Source organism: Schistocerca piceifrons, chromosome 2, assembly GCF_021461385.2.
Source record: "Schistocerca piceifrons isolate TAMUIC-IGC-003096 chromosome 2, iqSchPice1.1, whole genome shotgun sequence".
In the NCBI taxonomy this organism is placed as follows: Eukaryota; Metazoa; Arthropoda; class Insecta; order Orthoptera; family Acrididae; genus Schistocerca; species Schistocerca piceifrons.
In genome coordinates, this window is record NC_060139.1 from 1,107,702,017 (window position 1) to 1,107,724,815 (window position 22,799).

The following is a 22,799-nucleotide window of genomic DNA, read 5'->3' on the forward strand; positions in this document are numbered from 1 at the left end:
CAACGGTCTTATGACACTCCCCTGCAGCACACGTGAAATAACTCTTACTTCGGAAGACTTCTCTCCTTTGAGAATGACATGCTGCATTCTGTTATCTAGGAACTCTTCAATCCAATCACACAATTGGTCTGATAGTCCATATGCTCATACTTTGTTCATTAAACGACTGTGTGGAACTGTATCGAACGCCTTGTGGAAGTCAAGAAACACGGCATCTACCTGGGAATCTGTGTCTATTGCCCTCTGAGTCTCATGTACGAATAGAGCGAGCTGGGTTTCACACAATCGTCTCTTACGAAACCCATGCTGATTCCTACAGAGTAGATTTCTAGTCTCCAGAAAAGTCATTATACTCGAACATAATATGTGTTCCAAAATTCTACAACTGATCAACGTTAGAGACACAGGTCTGTAGTTCTGCACATCTGTTTGATGTCCCTTCTTGAAAATGGGGATGACCTGTGCCCTTCTCCAATCCTTTGAAACACTACGCTCTTCTAGAGTCCTACGGTACACCACTGCAAGAAGTGGGGCAAGTTCCTTCGTATACTATGTGTGAAATTGAACTGATATCCCATCAGGTCCAGCGGCCTTTCCTCTTTTGAGCAATTTTAATTGTTTCTCTATCTCTGTGTTGTCTATTTTGATATCTACCATTTTGTCATCTGTGCGACAATCTAGAGAAGGAACTACAATGTAGTCTTCCTCTGTGAAACAGCTTTGGAAAAAGACATTTAGTATTTCGGCCTTTAGTCTGTCATCCTCTGTTTCAGTACCATTTTGGTCACAGAGTGTCTGGACATTTTGTTTTGAGCCACGTACCGCTTTGACATCAGACCAAAATTTCTTAGGATTTTCTGCCAAGTCAGTACATAGAACTTTACTTTCAAATTCATTGAACGCCTCTCGCATAGCCCTCCTCATGCTACATTTCGCTTCGCGTGATTTTTGTTTATCTGCATCCTTTCAGAAATGTATACCTGAAGGTTGGGAACTTCATAAAGTTGATCATACATGCAATGTAATACAAGTGTCATCCACAAAGTAAGTTCCATTTCTATTTCTATCCATGGCAGCACTACGATCGCAGTTCCGAGCATCCATGGTAATTACTGTGACAGAAGGAGAAGACATGTACACCATTTTGAGATCGCTACTGCTGATGTGTGCTGTGTAGTGCTTCTTCATAATGTCAGCCGTAATTGAAAATGCCATCGTGTGTGAAATCAGATCTGTGATTCGTTTTCTAAATGAAAAAACAGTTAAACCAAAGGAAATTTATTAGCAAATCTGTGAGGTTTACAGACAAAATGCTATGAGTGATTCAATGGTTAGAAGATAGGTCAGAGTGTTCAGTGATGGACGTGATCAAGTGCACAATGAAGAACGAAGTGGACGCCCATCTGTGGTTACTGATGAACAGGTTCACACAATTGAAGAGAAGATTAAGCACAACCATAAGTTTACACTTGCTATGGAAGTTCCTCAAATCTCACAATCACTAATTCATGAAATTGTTACTGAAAAACTGAAATTTTGAAAACTTTGCTCACGTTGGGTACCCAAAATTCTTACTGAACAACACAAAAAACAATGGATGAGCAGTGCACTTCAGTTTTTAACACGCTACAATGAAGAAGGCGATGGTTTTCTTTCTTGGATAGTCAGGGGGGATGAAACTTGGGTTTCGTATGACACCCCTGAAAAAAAATAAATGGCAATCAATGGAATGGAGGCACGCTTTATGCCCAATGGAGGTTAAGACTAAGCAAATATTGACACCTCAAAAAGTCATGTGCACCATTTTTTGGGAGAGAAAAGACATTTTGCTGATTGATTTCTTACCACGGGGCCAAACAATCAATGCACATGGTTACTGCTAGACCATTAAGGAATTGCACCAGCCAATACAGAACAACCGCCAAGGATTACTGTCAAAAGGTGGTGTTTTTTTCCACAATAATGCCCGACCTCACATGGCGAATGTGACCAAACAACTCTTACGGGAATTTCACTGTGACACCTTTGATCATCCTCCGTACTACCCAGCCCTCACTCCTAGCGACTTTAATCTCTTCTTACACCTAAAATCTGTCCTTGGTGGTTAACACTTCAGTGATGATATGACCTGAAAGAACATGTTACCACATGATTGAATACACAGGCGGAAACCTTCTATGAAGAAGGCATACAAAAACTTGTGCTATGCTATGACAAGTGCTACAAAATTTTTGAAGCTATGTAGAAAAGTAGTTTTAACAGTTACAGATTTTTGTACAATAAATATTTTTTTCTGTATCTGTACACGTTTGTTTTATGTAACCAAATGGAACTTATTTTGTGGACATACCTCACATGAACTGGAGGTTGTAGGAAGCATCATATGAAAACTGATCATCAGCAGAACACAGTAGAAATTGGTGGAGTGTTGCTCCAATTGAGAGAAGCTGTTGCCAGTGAATGCTATACTGCTGCAAGGTTCATCCCCCCTCCCCAAAGTTGAGACTGAATAAATTGCATGCAAATCATTAAGACTGAATTTGTATGATATGATACTGTAGGCAACAAACAAATGTAGCATTACAAAATGGAGTTAACTTGTAATTAACATTTAAGTAAGGGGAATAAATGAGACTACTGTAGAGGATATTGCTAGTACAATATATGGGTTATGTGTCAGAATAGTTTTAGAGATAAATTTCTTGATATATATCATTGCAAACTTTTATTCCAAAGTGAAAGTACCAAAGGACATACCAAAACAGCGGAGTAAGAAAACACCAGGTAAACTAAAAGGAATAAGAAGTGTTGTTGTTGTTGTTGTGGTCTTCAGTTGTGAGACTGGTTTGATGCAGCTCTCCATGCTACTCTATCCTGTGCAAGCTTCTTCATTTCCCAGTACCTACTGCAACCTACATCCTTGTGAATCTGTTTAGTGTATTCATCTCTTGGTCTCCCTCTACGATTTTTACCCTTCATGCTGCCCTCCAATGCTAAATTTGTGATCCCTTGATGCCTCAGAATATGTCCTACCAACCGGTCCCTTCTTCTTGTCAAGTTGTGCCACAAACTCCTCTTCTCCCAAATCCTATTCAATACCTCCTCATTAGTTACATGATCTACCCATCTAATCTTCAACAATCTTCTGTAACACCATATTCCGAATGCTTCTATTCTCTTCTTGTCCAAACTATTTATTGTCCATGTTTCACTTGCATACATGGGTACACTCCATACAAATACTTTCAGAAACGACTTCCTGACACTTAAATCTATACTCGATGTTAACAAATTTCTCTTCTTCAAAAACGCTTTCCTTGCCATTGCCAGCCTACATTTTATACCCTCTCTACTTCGACCATCATCAGTTATTTTGCTCCCCAAACAGCAAAACTCCTTTACTACTTTAAGTGTTTCATTTACTAATCTAATTCCCTCAGCATCACCCAACTTTATTCGACTACATTCCATTATCCTTGTTTTGCTTTTATTGATGTTCATCTTATACCCTCCTTTCATGACACTGTCCATTCCATTCAACTGCTCTTCCAAGCCCTTTGCTGTCTCTGACAGAATTACAATGTCATCGGCAAACCTCAAAGTTTTTACTTCTTCTCCATGGTTTTTAATACCTACTCCGAATTTTTCTTTTGTTTCCTTCACTGCTTGCTCAATATACAGATTGAATAACATCGGGGATAGGCTACAACCTTGTTTCACTCCCTTCCCAACCACTGCTTCCCTTTCATGCCCCTCGGCTCTTATAAATGCCATCTGGTTTCTGTACAAATTGTAAATAGCCTTTCGCTCCCTGTATTTTACCCCTGCCAACTTCAGAATTTGAAAGAGAGTATTCCAGTCAACATTGTCAAAAGCTTTCTCTAAGTCTACAAATGCTAGATACGTAGGTTTGCCTTTCCTTAATCTAGCTTCTAAGATAAGTCGTAGGGTCAGTATTGCCTCACGTATTCCAATATTTTTACGGAATCCAAACTGATCTTCCCCGAGGTTGGCTTCTACCAGTTTTTCCATTAATCTGTAAAGAATTCGCATTAGTATTTTGCATCTGTTATTTATTAAACTGATTGTTCAGTAATTTTCACATCTGTCAGCACCTGCTTTCTTTGGAATTGGAATTATGGTATTCTTCTTGAAGTCTGAGGGTATTTCACCTGTCTCACACATCTTGCTCACCAGATGGTAGAGTTTTGTTAGGACTGGCTCTCTCAAGGCTGTCAGTAGTTCTAATGGAATGTTGTCTACTCCCGGGGCCTTGTTTTGACTCAGGTCTTGCATTGCTCTGTCAAACTCGTCACGCAGTATCGTATCTCCCATTTCATCTTCATATACATCCTCTTCCATTTCCATAATATTGTCCTCAAGTACACTGCCCTTATATAGACCCTCTATATACTCCTTTCTCCTGGTAATGGCGTCCTCCTGAGTAGTTCCCACCCGGAGATGCGAATGGGGGACTATTTCACCTCTGGAATATTTTACCCAAGAGGATGCCATCATCAGTTAACCATCCAGTGAAGCTGCATGCCCTCGGGAAAAATTACGGCTGTAGTTTCCCCTTACTTTCAGCCGTTAGCAGTACGAGCACAGCAAGGCCGTTTTGGTTAGTGTTACAAGGCCAGATCAGTCAATCCTCCAGACTGTTGCCCCAGCAACTACTGAAAAGGCTGCTGCCCCTCTTCAGGAACCATGCGTTTGTCTGGCCTCTCAACAGATACCCCTCTGTTGTGGTTGCACCTACGGTACGGCTATCTGTATCGCTGAGGCACGCAAGCCTCCTCACCAACGGCAAGGTCCATGGTTCTTAGGGGGGGGGGGGGGGGGTAAGAAGTATAAAAATCAAATTAGTAAGATTTATGCTTTTAAAAGATGATTTGTTAAGGGAATTTGTTAAAAAGAAAGAGCTGTGGATATTATTTAATTAGTTTGTTCTGTATTTATTGCATTATGGTTTAATGAACTATTGGGTATGTGTGAAAATTTAGGGAAGTTCACTCGATAAATAGCAGCCACAAAAGGATGCATTACTGTGGAAAAGATGCTCCAGCATGTTCAACATTACTGTAATGATTGATGCCGAAAGTCTTAATGATGAGCATCTGATTTTCTAGCACCATCCTGGTTCTGACTCTGGTTTGTGTAGACTGTATCCATTTTAGATGGAAAACTGTCCACCCATGTGAAGTCCCAGTGCATCAGTTGCCAGTGAATTGGGTCAACTTTAGGAAATAATGAATGGTACGTAAGTAGTCACTAAACGTTGTGCTTCATTCTAGATTTTATAAGAGAGATCAACACGTGTTGCATATGTATTGCAAATTATGAGATGTTTTGCCAAGACTTTTTCCAGAGATATAGATGGTCCCTGATCCGGTGGCCCAGAAATTCCGAAGAGGGGAGGCATGTTGCACCACAGCTCTGCCTGTCACAGCAGAAAAGTCCTATAACTGACTAAACAGGAGACACCACACTAAAGTGACACAAGAAGCCACATTATGGGGACAGTTAGGTGATTTTGTGTAAAGCTGATTATGCTGACACTATGGAAACTGCTTGTGGGAGGCTAAATCACTATACAGTTGCCAACATGAAGGAAAGTCGGGGCAACAGTAGTGTGGTCAGCCACTGGTCACACCTTGCCCCTCAATGCTGTTGTGGCTTAAAGACAAAAGCACCGCCATCTCGGAAATGGTAGCAGGCCAGGACGGTGTATATATTGCCAATTTTAGACAGGGATTGTGCAGTCGCCACCAGTACCCAGTTACAAGGGGAAATCTACACCAATGCCCAAGTCGAAATGGATCAGTGAACTTGTGTTGCCCGACTCTGTCTTCACTAGCAGTGAACTCGCTGTCTGCTCCGAGTCTGAATGCTGCTCCCAAATGGCAGACCACCTTTTGAGTAATAAGTGACTGCGTGTCGGGGCCCACGGTGAGGTTCTCCACACTCTAGCGTGTCCCTCATGCAGCCACTTATTCCTGCTCGCCTGTGTGGTTACCTTTGCCAACAGCAATTCAACAGACCCCTCCCATACTCGATTTGACACCAGCCCGTATTGCCGACCGTGTAGCCTCACTTACATGCTGCCTGTCATCTAGGGGAACACACTGTGTTAGCCATCAGGAAGGGCCACTGTTATAACCTTTAATCCTAATAAATTGCGTGGATATACAACGTAGAGCAATAGCAAGTTACATGCTTCCAACTCTGAATCTGTCACTCCACTGCCATGCCGTGACATGCGGCCAGCGCCGTACATAGCCAGGTGGCGCTCCCGCGCTCAGTGGAGCTGCGGAGTGCCTCTATCGCCGTGTTCGCGTACTGACGTAGCGGCACTTTTAAATCTCGTGGCACTGTCACAACACTTTTCCCCCCTTGAAAAAAAAAAACTCACTTCCTTGGAGACACGGACAGTGTGGAGACATCCGTGGCCTCTCGGGAGGCCCCGAGAAGATCCCGCAGAGAAACACGAGAGTATGGTCGAAAATGTCCAGGATGGAAGCTTGCGCGTGGAACGGGCCTCCTGGGTGAAAACTCCGAAGCAGCATCCATAGGTGTCGTGGACCTTGGGGTGTACTCCAGCGAGATGGGTCCCGGAGAAGGCGGCGTCGCGACTGGGGCCAGTTCCGGCGTACTCGGAAGCGGTAGCGACGTCGGCTGCAGCAACATGCACGGAAGATGAGCAGCAGTGACAGGACTGGCTTCTCGGGCTGGTGGAGCCGAAAGAAGGGGCGGTGGCACCGGCGTGGCCACCACTCGTGGGCACATCTGGTCGTAATGGCGAACAACCATGCCGTCGTCCATACGTATTTCACAAAGCCGGCGGCCGCGAAGAGCCTTGACCACCCCTGGAATCCATTTAGGGCGAGATCCGTACCCTCGTGCCTACACGTCGGCGCCCACTGAGTACTTGCCCGCACTGGGGGACACAGTACAAGGCCTGACAGGGTGAAGCAGGTGCAGTAGAGTTCGCGGTTGGCGGCCATGCAAGTGTTCAGCAGGGCTGCGATCACCCAGAGGCATGAAGTGATAAGAACTCAGAAATTGCAACAGAGTGTCATCTGTGGAAAAATCACTAAGGAATTTTTTCATCTGGCTTTTGAAAGTGCGGACAAGGCGCTCGACCTCCCCATTCGATTGCGGATGGAAGGGCGGTACTGTAACATGATGAATCCCTTGTCCAGTACAAAAATCACGGAAGGCCTGCGAAGAGAACTGAGGGCCATTGTCTGTGACAATCGTGGATGGAAGACCTTCTAGCGCAAAGATTTTGGACAAAGCCAGCGTTGTCACCACAGTGGTGGGCGACGGACATTGAACAACAAACGGAAACTTCGAGAAGGTGTCAATCAACAGTAGCCAATAAGCGCCGAGGAAGGGGCCGGCAAAGTCAGCGTGCACCCGTTCCCACAGCTGCACCAGATCAGGCCACGGAGAGGGCATTGTACGGGGTGCAGCCAGTTGTTGAGCACACTGACCACACGCAGCGACCATGTGGGCGATGTCTGAATCAATACTGGGCCAATGAACGTGCGTGCGGGCCAGGGACTTAGTCCGAGAAATCCCCCAATGGCCTTCATGCAATAGTTTGAGAACATCTTTGCAAAGAGAGGCTGGCACCACGACCCGAGGAGATGCGCCATCCATGGCCAGAAGAACAACACCATCACAAACAGACAGACGAAGGCGCAATTCATGGTAGTTGCGAAGGGGATCTGATGCCCGGCCCTTGGTCCTGTCCGGCCAACCCCGTTGAACAAAACCAATCACCTGACGCAGGACCGGGTCCTGCGCAGTAGCCGACGCGACCTGCGAACCTGTAAGTGGAAAACCCTCGACCGCACGACGTTCTTCCTCATCAATGTGGAAACAGAGGGGTTCATCTCGATCGAAAACCAGGTCGAGGCCCATTGGCAAACGCGACAACGTGTCAGCGTTGGCGCGCTGGGCCGTGGGGCGATAGTGAATCTCATAGTGAAAACGAGACAAGTATAAGGCCCAACTTCCAGGCGGTGAGCTGCCTTATCTGGAAGCGACGCCGAGGGGCTGAACAGAGCGACCAGCGGCTTGTGGTCGGTGATGAGGTGAAACTTAGAACCATACAAAAAAACACTGAACTTTTTTAGAGCATAAATGATAGCGAGCGCCTCCGTTTCGATTTGAGAGTAATGCCGTTGGGCATCGTTGAGGGTCTTGGAAGTGTAGGCGATGGGTCATTCCGACCCATCCTCATACCGATGGGCGAGAACAGCCCCTAGGCCATACTGGGACGCGTCAGTCGCCAGAACCAAGTGCTGACCTGGACGGAATGTGGCAAGACAAGGCGCCGACTGCAAATGAGCCTTCAGGTGGACAAAAGCCTGCTCACACTCGTCGGACCAACAGAAAGGAACGTTTTTGCGTAACAGCTGATGCAGAGGATGAGCTACCACCGCCGCGGATGGGATGAATTTGTGATAATAAGCAATCTTGCCTAGAAACGCCTGAAGTTCTTTGATCGTAGACGGCTGGGGTAGAGCGGTAATGGCCACAACGTGCTGTCGTAGAGGACGTATACCCTCATGGGACAAGTGGAAACCAAGATACACAATGGAGGGTTGGAAGAACTGTGGCTTGTCCAGATTGCACTTCAACCCAGCCGAATGCAGAACCCGAAACAGCGAACGCAAATTGCGAAGGTGCTCCTCAGTGGAGGCCCACATGACAACAGTGTCATCCAGATAGTTTATGCAGCCGGGAACGGAAGCCGTGAGCTGTTCCAAAAACTGCTGAAAAATGGCCGGCACGGTAGCGACGCAAAATGGTAACCGCTGGTACTGATACAACCCACAAGGAGCGTTGATGACAAGAAATTCCTTGGAAGAAGCATCCAACGGCAACTGATGGTACGCCTGCGATAAGTCAAGTTTGGAAAAGAACTGGCCCCCAGCGAGCTTGGTAAATAACTCCTGAGGACGGGGAATAGGATAAGTGTCAATGAGGCTCTGAGCGTTGACAGTGGCTTTAAAATCATCACACAATCGCAGACTCCCGTTTGGTTTAGAAACCACCACAATTGGCAAAGCCCATTCGCTGGAGGTAACAGGAAGGAGAATCCCTGAAGCTGTTAACCTGTCTATCTCAGCCTTGACAGGTGCACGCAACGCCATCGGAATAGGGTGTGCCCAGAAAAACTTAGGGCGAGCCGTAGGTTTAAGAGTAATGTGGGATCAAAATCCTTGGCACGACCCAGACCAGCAGAGAACACGGACGAGAATTCAGAACACAGTCCATCCAGCTGTTGATACGGAATATCCTCAGATATGAAGTGCACCTCATCATCAATGGAGAACCCGAACAACTGGAAAGCATCATAACCGAACAGGTTTTCTGTGCCCGCATTATCCACCACATAAAACGTGAGGGGCCTAACAACAGACTTGTAGGCAGTGGAAGCATCAAACTGGCCAACGATAGGAATTTTCTGCTTATTATAAGTTCGCAGATTCCGCATAACGGGAGACAAGGGAGGGGAGCCCAACGCCAAATACGTGCAAGAATTAATGAGATTTACTGCAGAGCCAGTGTCCACTTGCATGCGAATGTCTTTATCCAGAACACGAACCGTAACAAACAACTTATTTGTTTTAGAAAGCACACAGTTAACATCCATGTCCGATGCCTCGTCCTTGTTGACAGAAACTTTAGGGGACTGACACACAGAAGCAATGTGGCCTTTTTTCCGACATGAATTACACGTGGCCCAACGTTTTGGACATGCGGCCCTGTCATGCTGTATGAAACAATGTGGACAAGAAGGAAGTGCGGAACGAACCGGCTTCTGTGGTTGCTGTTTTCGCTGCGAGCGGGGTGGCCCAACGCGACGTTGTTGACGCGAGTGAACCACCGTCACGTCGTCGTTCCCCTGCGAAACAGGCAAATTGTCTGCGTCGAAAGTGGTCTGTACAGCGCCCACATCACACCACACATCTATTTGTGCACCAGCAGCGTGAGACACTTCAAAAGATTGAGCGATGCTGAGAACTTCGGACAACGACGGGTTTGGCAGTTGTAAGTCACGTTGCCGAACTTCTTTATCAGGAGCAAGCCGCAGAATAGCATCCCGAACCATTGAATCCGCATAAGACTCATGATGAGTGTCCGTGACAAACTGACATTTCCTACTCAGACCGTGTAGTTCCGCCGCCCAAGCCTGGTAAGATTGATGGGGCTGTTTACAACACCGGTAGAACGGCACATGGGCGGCAATGACGTGGGTGTTTTTTCGGTAATAGTTAGACAATAAGTCACACATTTCTTGGAAGGACAGAGAAGCAGGTTCCCACAGAGGGGCTAACTGAGATAGCAGCTGATAGATCCGTGGGGAAATCCAATATAGAAATAACGACTTACACATAGGAGCGTCGACAACGCCGAAAACCAAGAAGTGTTTCCGCAAACGCTTCTCATAATCCTCCCAGTCTTCAGCGGCCTTGTCATAAGGAGGGAATGGAGGCGGAGAAGAGGAAGACAGACGATGAGTAAGCGACATCGACAACGCCTGAATAGCAGCTGTCAGCTGTGTTTGTTGCGCCTGAATAGCAGCCGTCAGCTGTGTTTATTGGTCAATGAGCACTTGCATAAGCTGTTCCATGTCTGCCCCGACACGAACACACAATTCCACAACGCAGGAAAAAAAAATCCGACCTCAGCGCCAAAAAGTGTTATAACCTTTAATCCTAATAAATTGCGTGGATATACAACGTAGAGCAATAGCAAGTTACATGCTTCCAACTCTGAATCTGCCACTCCACTGCCGTGCCGTGACATGCGGCCAGCGCCGTTCATAGCCAGGTGGCACTCCCGCGCTCAGCGGAGCTGCGGAGTGCCTCTATCGCCGTGTTCGCGTACTGACGTAGCGGCACTTTTAAATCTTGTGGCACTGTCGCAACAGCCACCACAGTGCACACACACATCATTGGCTGTTGTCTAGTACATCTACGACTATTGCATTTGGGCACAAAATGAGTATCTGACATTGCTGTTTTTATGACAGGCCATCAGACAGCCATCTGGTATCCACCCATCACATCACTGTGATCAGGTCTTCATGACCTATAGCATCTCAGTTGCATAAATGACTACAGAGGTCCAAATTAGGAGCTGTTAGTTACTTTTGCCAAGAAGGCAAGTGGGGTAGGTCTGAGAAGATTGTGGAGTGAACTAGGTCAGTCAGACCCCAGATTGTGGGTGACCAGATCCTCCCCCTCCATAACCACTGTAAAAATGAGGGGAACTGAAGTCTTAAAAGTTAACAATGGTTTCTAATGTGTATCAGCTGTACTGAGGGTGAGTAGTGTTTAGTTATTCTCTCATCTTGTAATGATCCAGATTTCTCAAGTAAATAATCTGGAAAAAAACTGCTTTTGTTACATTGAGCTGAAATGTAGTGTGAACTTCCATTCTACACTGGAGCAAATTGAGTAAGCCAAACAATATTAAAGTTCACTATTATGTAAGATGGTTATACTTGATAGAAATTTTGTGTTGAAGTATCTCAATAGTTTGCTTATTTTCATACAATTTTATATGTCTGCAGACTAGTGAAAATAACATGAAATTTAGAAATTCTTCTCTCATGTGTCATCAGTTTGATTCTGTGTGCATGTAAAATGAAATTTTTTGAATATTTTATTTATTTTTGGGGATGAGAAGAAGAAAAAAAGATGAAATCTAACATGTAGATATTAGTTTGCGAACAGGATTTATGAAGGAGCTGATGTATTTTCTGACTTGCAACAATCTGACTTGCAACAACCTGACTTGTTCAAGCTGAGTTTTCTCAGATTTGATAAAGACATAAAAACATCACATCAAACTATGACATATCTCAGTCAGGCATCTCAGGAACCCTTGTATAAATGCTACATGCATCTAACAACACCAGAGAAGGAAAGTTGCTACTCACTATATAGCAGAGATGCTGAGTCACCATAGGCACAATAAAAAGATTCACACAATCGTAGCTTTTGGGCATTAAGGCCTTTGTCAGCAGTAGACACACATACACACACGCACACACACGCTCATGCAAAAGCAACTTGCACACATGTCTGCAGTCTCAGAGAGCTGAAACTACACTGCCAGCAGCAGCACCAGTGCATGATGGAAGTGGCGACTGGGTGGGGCTAAGGAGGAGGCTGGGCCGGGGAGGGGGAGGGATAGTATGGTGGGAGTGGCGGGCAGTGAAGTGTTGCAATTTAGACGGAGGGCAGGAGAGAAGGTGCGGAGGGGGGGAAGGGTTAAGTAGCTGAAAGGCGAGAAATAAAAAGAAATTAAAAGACTGGGTGTGGCGGTGAAATGACAGCTGTGTAGTGCTGGAATGGGAGCAGGGAGGGGACTGGATGGGTAAGGACAGTGACTAACGAAGGTTGAGGCATCTAACATTATTACGATAAAGTCTTATTTATTATCTACTGTAATCTAGCAATGGTTTTTTGAATTCTCCTAAAAAAGTGGAATATGGTGAGCTGGAGTGTGTGAACTTTTGACAGAGTAAGTATCCCTTAATCAATTTTCAGGAAAATTAAATGAAGTACCACATGACAAATGAATGAGAGCCTGTGATTTTGGTACCATGTGGGGTAATGAAGTAGTTAGCACACTGGACTCACATTCAGAAGGACATTGCTTCAAACCTCTGTCTGGCCATCCTCATTTAGGTTTTCCATGCTTTCCCCAAATCACTTAAGGGAAATGTTAGGCTGATTCCTACGAAACAGCATGGTCACTTTCCTTCCCCATCCTTTCCTAACTGAGCTTGTGCTCCAACTTTAATGATCTCATTGTCAATAAGACGTTAAACACTTCTCCTCTCCTCCTCTGTAATTTTGGTATGGAGGTATGGATTCTAAGATATTGACGCAGGGATGCAGAATCTGAGCCATTGTGTGCTATCTCATATATTACTACCTTAAAAATTTGAACCATTAAAATTTTAAAAGATGACAGTTAGATCAAAAATTTTTGTTCCACTGGAACAGTTATTTCTGATGAGAAATGATTAATAAATACATCTGCTTTTCTCTTCCACTTACTTAATGCTCTGGCCACTTTTGTCACTGCAGAATAATCAAACAATACTCCATTCACCAAACTCCAAATATTATCCAAAAGGCTCCAAAGACATGGTAATCTTAGTATTACAAGATGCATCAAAGCAGTAGCCTTTGTATTTATAAGTAATCAATGACTGTGTGCCTTCTTCTATAGCTAAGGCGTATTTTATTGTTTTGATGTCCACTGTTGTAATGTAGTTATTCTCAAAAGCTAATAAATGTATAGTCTGGTTATTAAGTATACCATTACTAGTAAAGGGATTAACTAGCAAAACATATATATGAAGGAACTAAAGGGCAGTCATTTAGCACTAAAACAAAAGTTGACTGAATAAAACATGAGGTGCAAGACCAGTGTGGCATCAGTATAAACATCGACCTGCAAACGAGGACTCTCTCTCCACTCACGAGTTCTTTGGATGAAAACTTTGAGATGATTATGTGACTTGTTGTATATACACGTGTAGATGCTTTTACTTAAATATACATCTATCTTGAAATATAAAGTGGAAGTGTTTGATTTCAGGATAGTAACCCATCACATTCCTACACTAGCAAGTCGGAGGGCTTCATCATCCCGCAACAGCCTGAAGTGGAACACATGATCCAGCCATTTCCTCCAAATGGCTTTGTGTTTGGTACCTAGGAGAGATTTCACATGTCACTAGTTCAGATATTCATGAAGCTTTTGAGTTGTTGAATCAAACATTTCTCTTTCAAAGGGATTGGTTCCTGATGCTCCTGCGATCATAAAACTTTCATTATAGTAGCCTTATCCTGTTGCGTCCATATAAAAAATTTTCGAGATAGGGAACAAGTATGGACACCTATTCAGTATAACTTTCCTCCATACATTCATTAACATTATAATTTGATCTCTAAATACTCATACAAAGGCATTCTACATAGGAAGGGAGATTAAACTTGACATCTTCATTAGCATCATCATCATCATCATCATCATCATCATCATCATTTCTGAACATTTGTTGCATTAGCTTGAAAATATTCTGTGCCACTACTCCATTAGGATGACTAGTATACATCTTGTTACAGGTATTGACATACATTCAACTTTTGTGGGACTCTATTCTGAATGAGAACAAAAAGGAAGAACAACAGCTCCTTTATAATGCTGCAGTTGAAGCAATTTACACAATTATTGGTAAGTAGGAGTGCAAAATATGGCACATTTTCATAAGTTTACAATTTTATTCTATGTGTTGGTCGTTCAGGTTCCATGAATATCATCAGTGTCACTGTTTCACTTAGAGTAATGTTACCGTTTGTACTTCCATTCCTTAAACAATTAAATAAATTTGATAATACCAGTGAAAAGCTTGCATGAAAAGTAAATAGGAAGATAGACTATATCACTCAATTCATGTGCATCTGCAGATATGCAATACATTACTACTTGTCACACAACTCCACAACGACCACTGCCACTTATCACATAGCTAAGAGAACCTGTCAATTTGTAGAACAATGGGGATTGTGTTTAAATTTCTTTTGAAGTAGTTGGAATTATCTACTTCTTGCCTTATGTTAGACGGGAAGTTGTTGAATACATTTGTAGCAGATTACATAACCCCCCCCCCCCCCCCCCCCCTCTGAATCCTAGGTAGGGCAAGGTCTGTTATTTTTGTGTCGTGCATTGTGATCTGCTTCACAGATTATTATTATTTATCTTTAGTTTGAATTTATAATTGGAGACAGCTCACAGAAATTTTATTTAGTTATATTAGCAACTGGTAACTAGACGACAATATTGCTTGTTCCTAATTACTTTAGTTATAGTGTGCATTACTTCATTTACTTTATGAATGAAACCTTGTGAGATTACAAAATACATTGCACTGGGAAATGGTCTCAGCCACATCCCTCTGAGAATTTTCAGCTGATGATGGCCATGTTATGTTGTGCTGATGACAGAGGAGAGGGATCTCCTGGGAGTTGGGAACTGACTCTGTGCACCAGATGTTGGACCTGTCATTTTCCGAAGCTCAGTAAGCTTGTGAACAGAAGTGCAACAGAGAAATGTTTAAGATTCAGTTTTGACACTGTTTTGCAAAGGTTTCTATCCCTCTTCATTGTATGTTGGCTCTGAAACTTGTAACCTCACAAGGTTTTTGTTCATGGAGCAAATGAAATACTTCCCGTTATACCTAAAATAGTTACAAATAACCAGTACAGTTACCAGGATACCAGTTCCTAGTATAACTGTATCCAGTATCAGTGAGCTGTCTCCGATAACGAAATTCAAATAGGAGAAAAATAATAATGATCTGTGAAAGAGATACTGAAGTGAATTACCAGAGGTTGAAAATACTGCTGCAGTTGTAAGATTCTTTTATTTAAAACAAGACTGATATCGGGCTCTTATACACTCATCTTCAGGTGTTATACGTTTGTGCAGTGACCCTGAGCACCACAATGGACGAGCATAGGATGCAGTGTATTAACAGCAAACACAAAGCTCTGGTATAATGCTCAGTTGCAGATGTTCCTCCAACAGCATTATTTGAAGCGAATTAATTGGCTGCAAAAACAAAATTAGGTAGCTATTTTCTAAGATACAGATTTGTAAACGTTTCATTGTGGTGACTTAATAGAGGAACAGTTTATCTCCAAACAACTTGACCATACATGTTTAAGTTCAAATGAAGTTTACCTACAGCACCACATGATAACCATTTTCATTAATATTCAGATTTTAGGAAAATGTGTAATGTATGTCAGGAAATACCTCAAAAGGCTTACTCCTTCCCATAGCTGTGAAGAATTATTATACAGTCACAGGCACAATAAAGAGAAACAACAATTCATACAAATCTTGTGATTTGGAAATAGTTGTGTCACAATCATGCAAGAGCAGTGTAGTTGTGCAAGACACAATCAGAAATGTATGTCATTGGAAACTAATGACGGATAAAAAAAGTTGTGGCGTTGATAGGTCATACGGACCATAGACAACATTAATCTTTGGGACTCAGGTCACTCATCCGAGCCACCATGTTAATTCAGTCTGTTCTGATACCTTGTACTATGTGCACATGTATGATAATTGTCAAAATATATGTATGTGCAGATATTAGTGGGGGCAGTTTATTCCATATACTGCTATTTGTATCCTGTTCCCATTAAGTTATTCGCCTTGGACTCACCCCATATTCGTAAAAGTGTATGAGAATTCTGCTTAGGATGAAACGTCTGTGTTACACTTTCAGAAGATGGTAGGTTTTGTGAAGAGTGTCTTCATTCATTGTGAGACATTCATTTGGCCTTCATGTGGAAACACTGTTCACCCGATAGTCTCTGTGCAAAGAAGAGGTTCAATTACACCCACCTCAAGCAGTTACACTGAGACATTTTACAATGGTGCTCATCACATGATGTGAATAATGGGTGGGAACTGCTGTTAAACCAAAAATAGTGGTTGTAGAAATTTATAATCACATCTAAGTGAATCTACATTACTAATGATGAAACAAATATGTTTCTGTGAGACATGCACAAAAGGAACATATGATGATGTGTGAGTGAATTATAAATCATGTCTAGCATTTTTCCCTAAAGAAAAATAACTATGCTAATTTTGGAAATGAAATAAGAAATTGGAAAATGTTTAATTATCTAAGTATGTTAAAGTGAAGTGTGAAGGCTGATACACTCGTCAATGCTGATTTTGGAAGTAAAATAAGAAATAGGAAAAATGAGTTATCTGACTGTGGTAATATGAAGTTATAATGGCCAATGGGAAATTTTTCATACTTTGTAAAGAATCACAGTAGTAGGAAACTTATGAACTTCCATCATTATTGTTTACACATTATGGCTGACTTTTAAGATTTGTGTTAGTAGACTGCTATTAAAAAATTATAAATACCTTTTCAAATATTTTATTCATATTTATAAACACTAACTATCTGTTATTTAAATACAATTTTGACATGCATGTGTAATAAGAAGCTAATGCAGCAGTTATTTTCTTTTTAGGAGCAATTTCATCTCTTGCCTGTGGCTGGTTAAGGTTCAATTGGCAACTGATTGGAGAATTATTTCTTACAATTTGTTCACTGCTACAAGGGAGTGCACTTTTAATTTCGGCTCTGACTAATTCATTATGGGTTTCATACGCACTTTACATTGTTTTTGGAATACTGTATCATACAGTGATGACAATCACAAAGTAAGTAAACATATTGTGTACATTGTTCTCATTTTGTTATTTTGTATAGCATACATGTGACATGTACCTGTCATAATCTTTGATTTAAAAAAACATATGTAACACAGTTGTGAAAGTAAGTGTTAGAAATTTGTGTTGCTTGTTTAGCACCAATATGGTAACCTAACTAACCTAACATCTTACATATAGGCAAATTCAAGGTAGCTTGCCTTCCCACACCTGCCGCATGTATGCCCTCACACCCACCCATCCATCTGAATGTGCATCATCTTCTAATGTCATCCTCCATTCAAATTCTCTTGCTGCCTTTTTGTCTCATTGCTTCCAGTTCTTGTACAGTTCTCTGTAGCAGAAAATTCACATGCAGCAGTGTCCCAATCAAGATATTTCTTCTTCCTGTTCACTCCCAATAATCTTCTTCCTCTTCTATTTTCTTCATCACTTCTTGACAGTAGCAGTAATATAAAATAAATAGTAAACTAGCTGAGAAAAAAAAATATGATCCACGTAAGAAAATGACCCAGATTCCAAGCTAGCACCACAATCCCACAATGAGGTAGTTGTCTCCAATATAATTAGCAATTGAACAAATTGACTCAGATCTGATGCAACTGCATTGTTTAATGCTTTGAGTGAGTTTCAACTGTAGGGTAACATTTGTAGGCCACCGCAGAGTTTGTAATGAATGTTATTTTATTATTGTATAATGAAACAGAGATTTAGCTTTTGTAATGTAAGTTCATTTTACCGTCATTTATTTAAACTAAGATTAAATTGTGATTTTGCTCATCCATGTTTACCTTGGTAATATAAAGACAGCTATTCTGTACACATGTACAAAGTACACCAAATGCCCACTCATGTTATAAAAAGCAGTGTGCCCACTCAAGAGTTAAGTCTGTCAGCCCACTTCAACTTAAGGACTTTGTAAGGTAGACATGCTGTGCTTTGGGGCAAATGGTAGGAGCAAAAATGAACACACTTTGTGCACTGTGATCACAGAGCAGAGCCTTATTGTTCCAAGATAACTGATTTCAACAGTCATCATCTGATCTTATGGAACTTGTTATAAAATTGTAATGTAACATTACATGAAGTCAAGACATGTGTATATGACAAATGACTTTTATGTGTATATGACAAATGACTTTTATGCTTTGACTTCATGAAATGTAACAAGACCATTTTATGATAAGTTTCATAACATCAGATGATGGCAGCTTAAGACTGTTGAAAGCAGTCATCTTGGAACAATAAAAATGTCTACACTGTGATTGTGCGATCGCAGCATAAGAAGTGTGTTTGTCTTCAAACTTAAGTGTTTCCTCAATAGCCATAGCCATATTTAATCCTTGACTCACTTCTTTAAAACTGTACACTCCATACACAACATTCAGTAAATCTTTTCTCAGCTCCTTTAGGATTCTTCTACATCTCCATACATAAACACACCACAGGCCACCATATTATGCATAGTGGAGGGTAAGTGTACCAGTACTGGTCGTTTCCTTTCCTGTTCCACTTCCAGATATAGTGAGGGGAAAATGACTGTCTACAAGCCACAATTTTTTACATCTTATTTTCGCGGCAAAGTGAGCTTTCCAAAATAAAAGGAATTTACTAACAGACAATCATATGAGCCTAGAAAGTAGGAAAAAGTTTGCCAAAACTTTTGTCTGGAGTGTCTTAACATACAGATGTGAAGTGTGGACTCTCAGAAAGGCAGAGAAAAAGAGACTGGAAGCAATGGAAATGTGGATATGGAGAAGAATGACAAAAACAAGTTGGGTAGATAGAAAAAGTAATGAACAGATCTTAATAGAAGTGAATGAGAACAGAATGCTGCTAAATTATATAGGAAGAAGAAAATCAAAAATGATAGAGCACACAATGAGAGACAAGCAATTCCTAAAGAATGTATTTGAAGGAAAAGTTTTAGGGAAAAAACCAAGAGGCAGGCCAAGAGCAATGTATTTTAATAACATCAAAGGAGATATGGGGATAAAATCATATGAAGAATTGAAGAGGATGACAGTGGAGAGAGGGACGTGGCTAAATCGACAAGGCATAGCCTTTAGTTTATGGTGATGATTTTCGTGGTCCTTACATGAATTGGGCATTGGCAGCAGTAGTATCATTTTGCAGTCAACATTAAATGTCAATTCTCTAAATTTCTGCAATAGTGCTTCATGAAAAGAGCTTTGACTTCCCTCCAGTAATTCCCATTTGAGCTTAAAAGAATCTCTGTAATATATGCATACTGATCAAACCTACTGGTAACAAATCTAGCAGCACACCTCTGAATTGCTTCGATGTCTTCCTTTAATTAGGCCTGGTGGGAATCCCGAACACTCAAACAATACTCAGTAATGGGTTATATTTGACTGATGTGATTGTGTCAGGCACAGCCTACTAATTTTGTATTTGGACATTACAGATTGGGTTTTGCACTCATCTGCATTAACTTACATTTGTCTACGTTTGGAGCAGTCTTCCATTCATTACACCAACTTGAAATTTGTCTATGTCACCTTGTATCCACCCCACAGTCACTCAAGGACAACACTTTCCCATACACAACTGCATCATCAACAAAAGCCATAAACTGCTGTCCACTCTGCCCATTAGATCATTTATATACATAGAGAACAAGAGCAGTCTTATCACATTTCCCAGGGGAACTCTTGACAATACCCTTGTCTCTGATGAATATTCACTTTAAAGAACAATGTCCTGGGTACTGGGCTCTATTACTTAGTCTTCAAGCCACTCACATATCGGGGATCCTAAACCATATGCTCATACCTTCATCAACAGTCTGCAGTGGGTCACTGTAGATGCCACATATACGCTAGTACCATGTAACACACTACTTTCCAAGATGTGCCAAGCACACATAAATGTAGAATCTTGTCTGTAAGTATGTGAATGAAGACAGTGACATAACAGTATTTCAAAAAGCCAAAGTGAGCAAGCAACAAAACAGAAATGATGAGCAAATGTGAACCAATTGTGCGACATCTAGCAGTACATTTAGAGAATGGAGAGAGAGTTTACTTCACAAAAGACCTCCAAGAACAGAACATTAACAGCTTTTTGCCAACTGTACCAAACTGATCCAGTCACAAAAACATTACTATATATCAACGTCCTACCTATTATACACTCCTGGAAATGGAAAAAAGAACACATTGAAACCGGTGTGTCAGACCCACCATACTTGCTCCGGACACTGCGAGAGGGCTGTACAAGCAATGATCACACGCACGGCACAGCGGACACACCAGGAACCGCGGTGTTGGCCGTCGAATGGCGCTAGCTGCGCAGCATTTGTGCACCGCCGCCATCAGTGTCAGCCAGTTTGCCGTGGCATACGGAGCTCCATCGCAGTCTTTAACACTGGTAGCATGCCGCGACAGTGTGGACGTGAACCGTATGTGCAGTTGACGGACTTTGAGCGAGGGCGTATAGTGGGCATGCGGGAGGCCGGGTGGACGTACCGCCGAATCGCTCAACACGTGGGGCGTGAGGTCTCCACAGTACATTGATGTTGTCGCCAGTGGTCGGCAGAAGGTGCACGTGCCCGTCGACCTGGGACCGGACCGCAGTGACGCACGGATGCACGCCAAGACCGTAGGATCCTACGCAGTGCCGTAGGGGACCGCACCGCCACTTCCCAGCAAATTAGGGACACTGTTGCTCCTGGGGTATCGGCGAGGACCATTCGCAACCGTCTCCATGAAGCTGGGCTACGGTACCACACACCGTTAGGCCGTCTTCCGCTCACGCCCCAACATCGTGCAGCCCGCCTCCAGTGGTGTCGCGACAGGCGTGAATGGAGGGACGAATGGAGACGTGTCGTCTTCAGCGATGAGAGTCGCTCCTGCCTTGGTGCCAATGATGGTCGTATGCGTGTTTGGCGCCGTGCAGGTGAGCGCCACAATCAGGACTGCATACGACCGAGGCACACAGGGCCAACACCCGGCATCATGGTGTGGGGAGCGATCTCCTACACTGGCCGTACACCACTGGTGATCATCGAGGGGACACTGAATAGTGCACGATACATCCAAACCGTCATCGAACCCATCGTTCTACCATTCCTAGACCGGCAAGGGAACTTGCTGTTCCAACAAGACAATGCACGTCCGCATGTATCCCGTGCCACCCAACATGCTCTAGAAGGTGTAAGTCAACTACCCTGGCCAGCAAGATCTCCGGATCTGTCCCCCATTGAGCATGTTTGGGACTGGATGAAGCGTCGTCTTACGTGGTCTGCACGTCCAGCACGAACGCTGGTCCAACTGAGGTGCCAGGTGGAAATGGCATGGCAAGCCGTTCCACAGGACTACATCCAGCATCTCTACGATCATCTCCATGGGAGAATAGCAGCCTGCATTGCTGCGGAAGGTGGATATACACTGTACTAGTGCCGACATTGTGCATGCTCTGTTGCCTCTGTCTATGTGCCTGTGGTTCTGTCAGTGTGATCATGTGATGTATCTGACCCCAGGAATGTTTCAATAAAGTTTCCCCTTCCTGGGACAATGACTTCACGATGTTCTTATTTCAATTTCCAGGAGTGTACGTGGAACACAACAAGAAAAATCTTTCAGTGATAAAAACAAGTGATTCCAGTAGAGGATCTTCCAGGAATCATGAAAATTCATGCACTAGTCTGAGTATAAACTCTATGTCCAAACAATGCCGAATGTTTGTAAATGTAGGAATATGGGATGCAGGAATATGAAACCTGCCTCTTTTGCTCGATCCAAGTTTTTTTGGATATCATGGGAGAAAGGGCAAGCTGAGTTTCATGCAAGTGATGCTTTCTAAGTCCATTCTGATTTGTGGACAGAAGATTTTCTGTCTCAAGAAAATTTATTACATTTGAACTCAGAATGCACTTAAGAATTTGTGGCATATGGATGTTACAAATATTCATCTGTGAGTGGCCCATTCTTTTACCATTTTTGTGTACAAGGGTCGCCAGTGCTTACTTCCAGTCACTTAGCACTCTGCTAAGTAAGGGCCCAATGCTGCAGAGTAATCTTTGTAAAACCGAATCGAGATTCTGTCTGGACGTGGCAGCTTATTTGCTTTCACCTCTTTCAGTTGCTTCTCTGTGTCATCCATGCGGGAGTCCATATGACAGTCATTCGACGGTATGTTTGTATGATCATCTAGCATGAATGATTTCTTAAACTTTGACTATCAAACTTAACATTTCCTTTTGCTGTCTCCTGTTGCCAGCTCAGACTGGCCAATGAGTGACTGGACAGAAGCTTTCATTCTGCTCAATGATACCACATGCACTGAAGAGCGAAAGAAACTGGTAAACCTGCTTAATATCATGTAGGGCCCCCACTAGCATGCAGAAGTGCTGCAGCATGACATGACATGGACTCGACTAATATCTGAAGTACTTAAATGGATATGGTGTCTGTTCTTTCAGACATGTCCAAAAGAACAGACACCATTGATAACCTGCA

General features: G+C 42.8%; 1 protein-coding gene across 8 annotated transcripts in view; it reads left to right on the plus strand.

The window, feature by feature from the left end:
* The window catches only part of LOC124776255 (thiamine transporter 1-like), a 562,692-nt gene that overhangs the window by 404,579 nt on the left and 135,314 nt on the right, over positions 1–22,799 (plus strand). For all 8 annotated transcript variants that reach the window (XM_047251128.1, XM_047251132.1, XM_047251135.1 and 5 more), the window contains 2 exons: positions 14,172–14,280; positions 17,115–17,307. In XM_047251128.1, the coding sequence (XP_047107084.1) occupies positions 14,172–14,280; positions 17,115–17,307 (302 nt within the window). The remainder of the gene's footprint in view (positions 1–14,171; positions 14,281–17,114; positions 17,308–22,799) is intronic.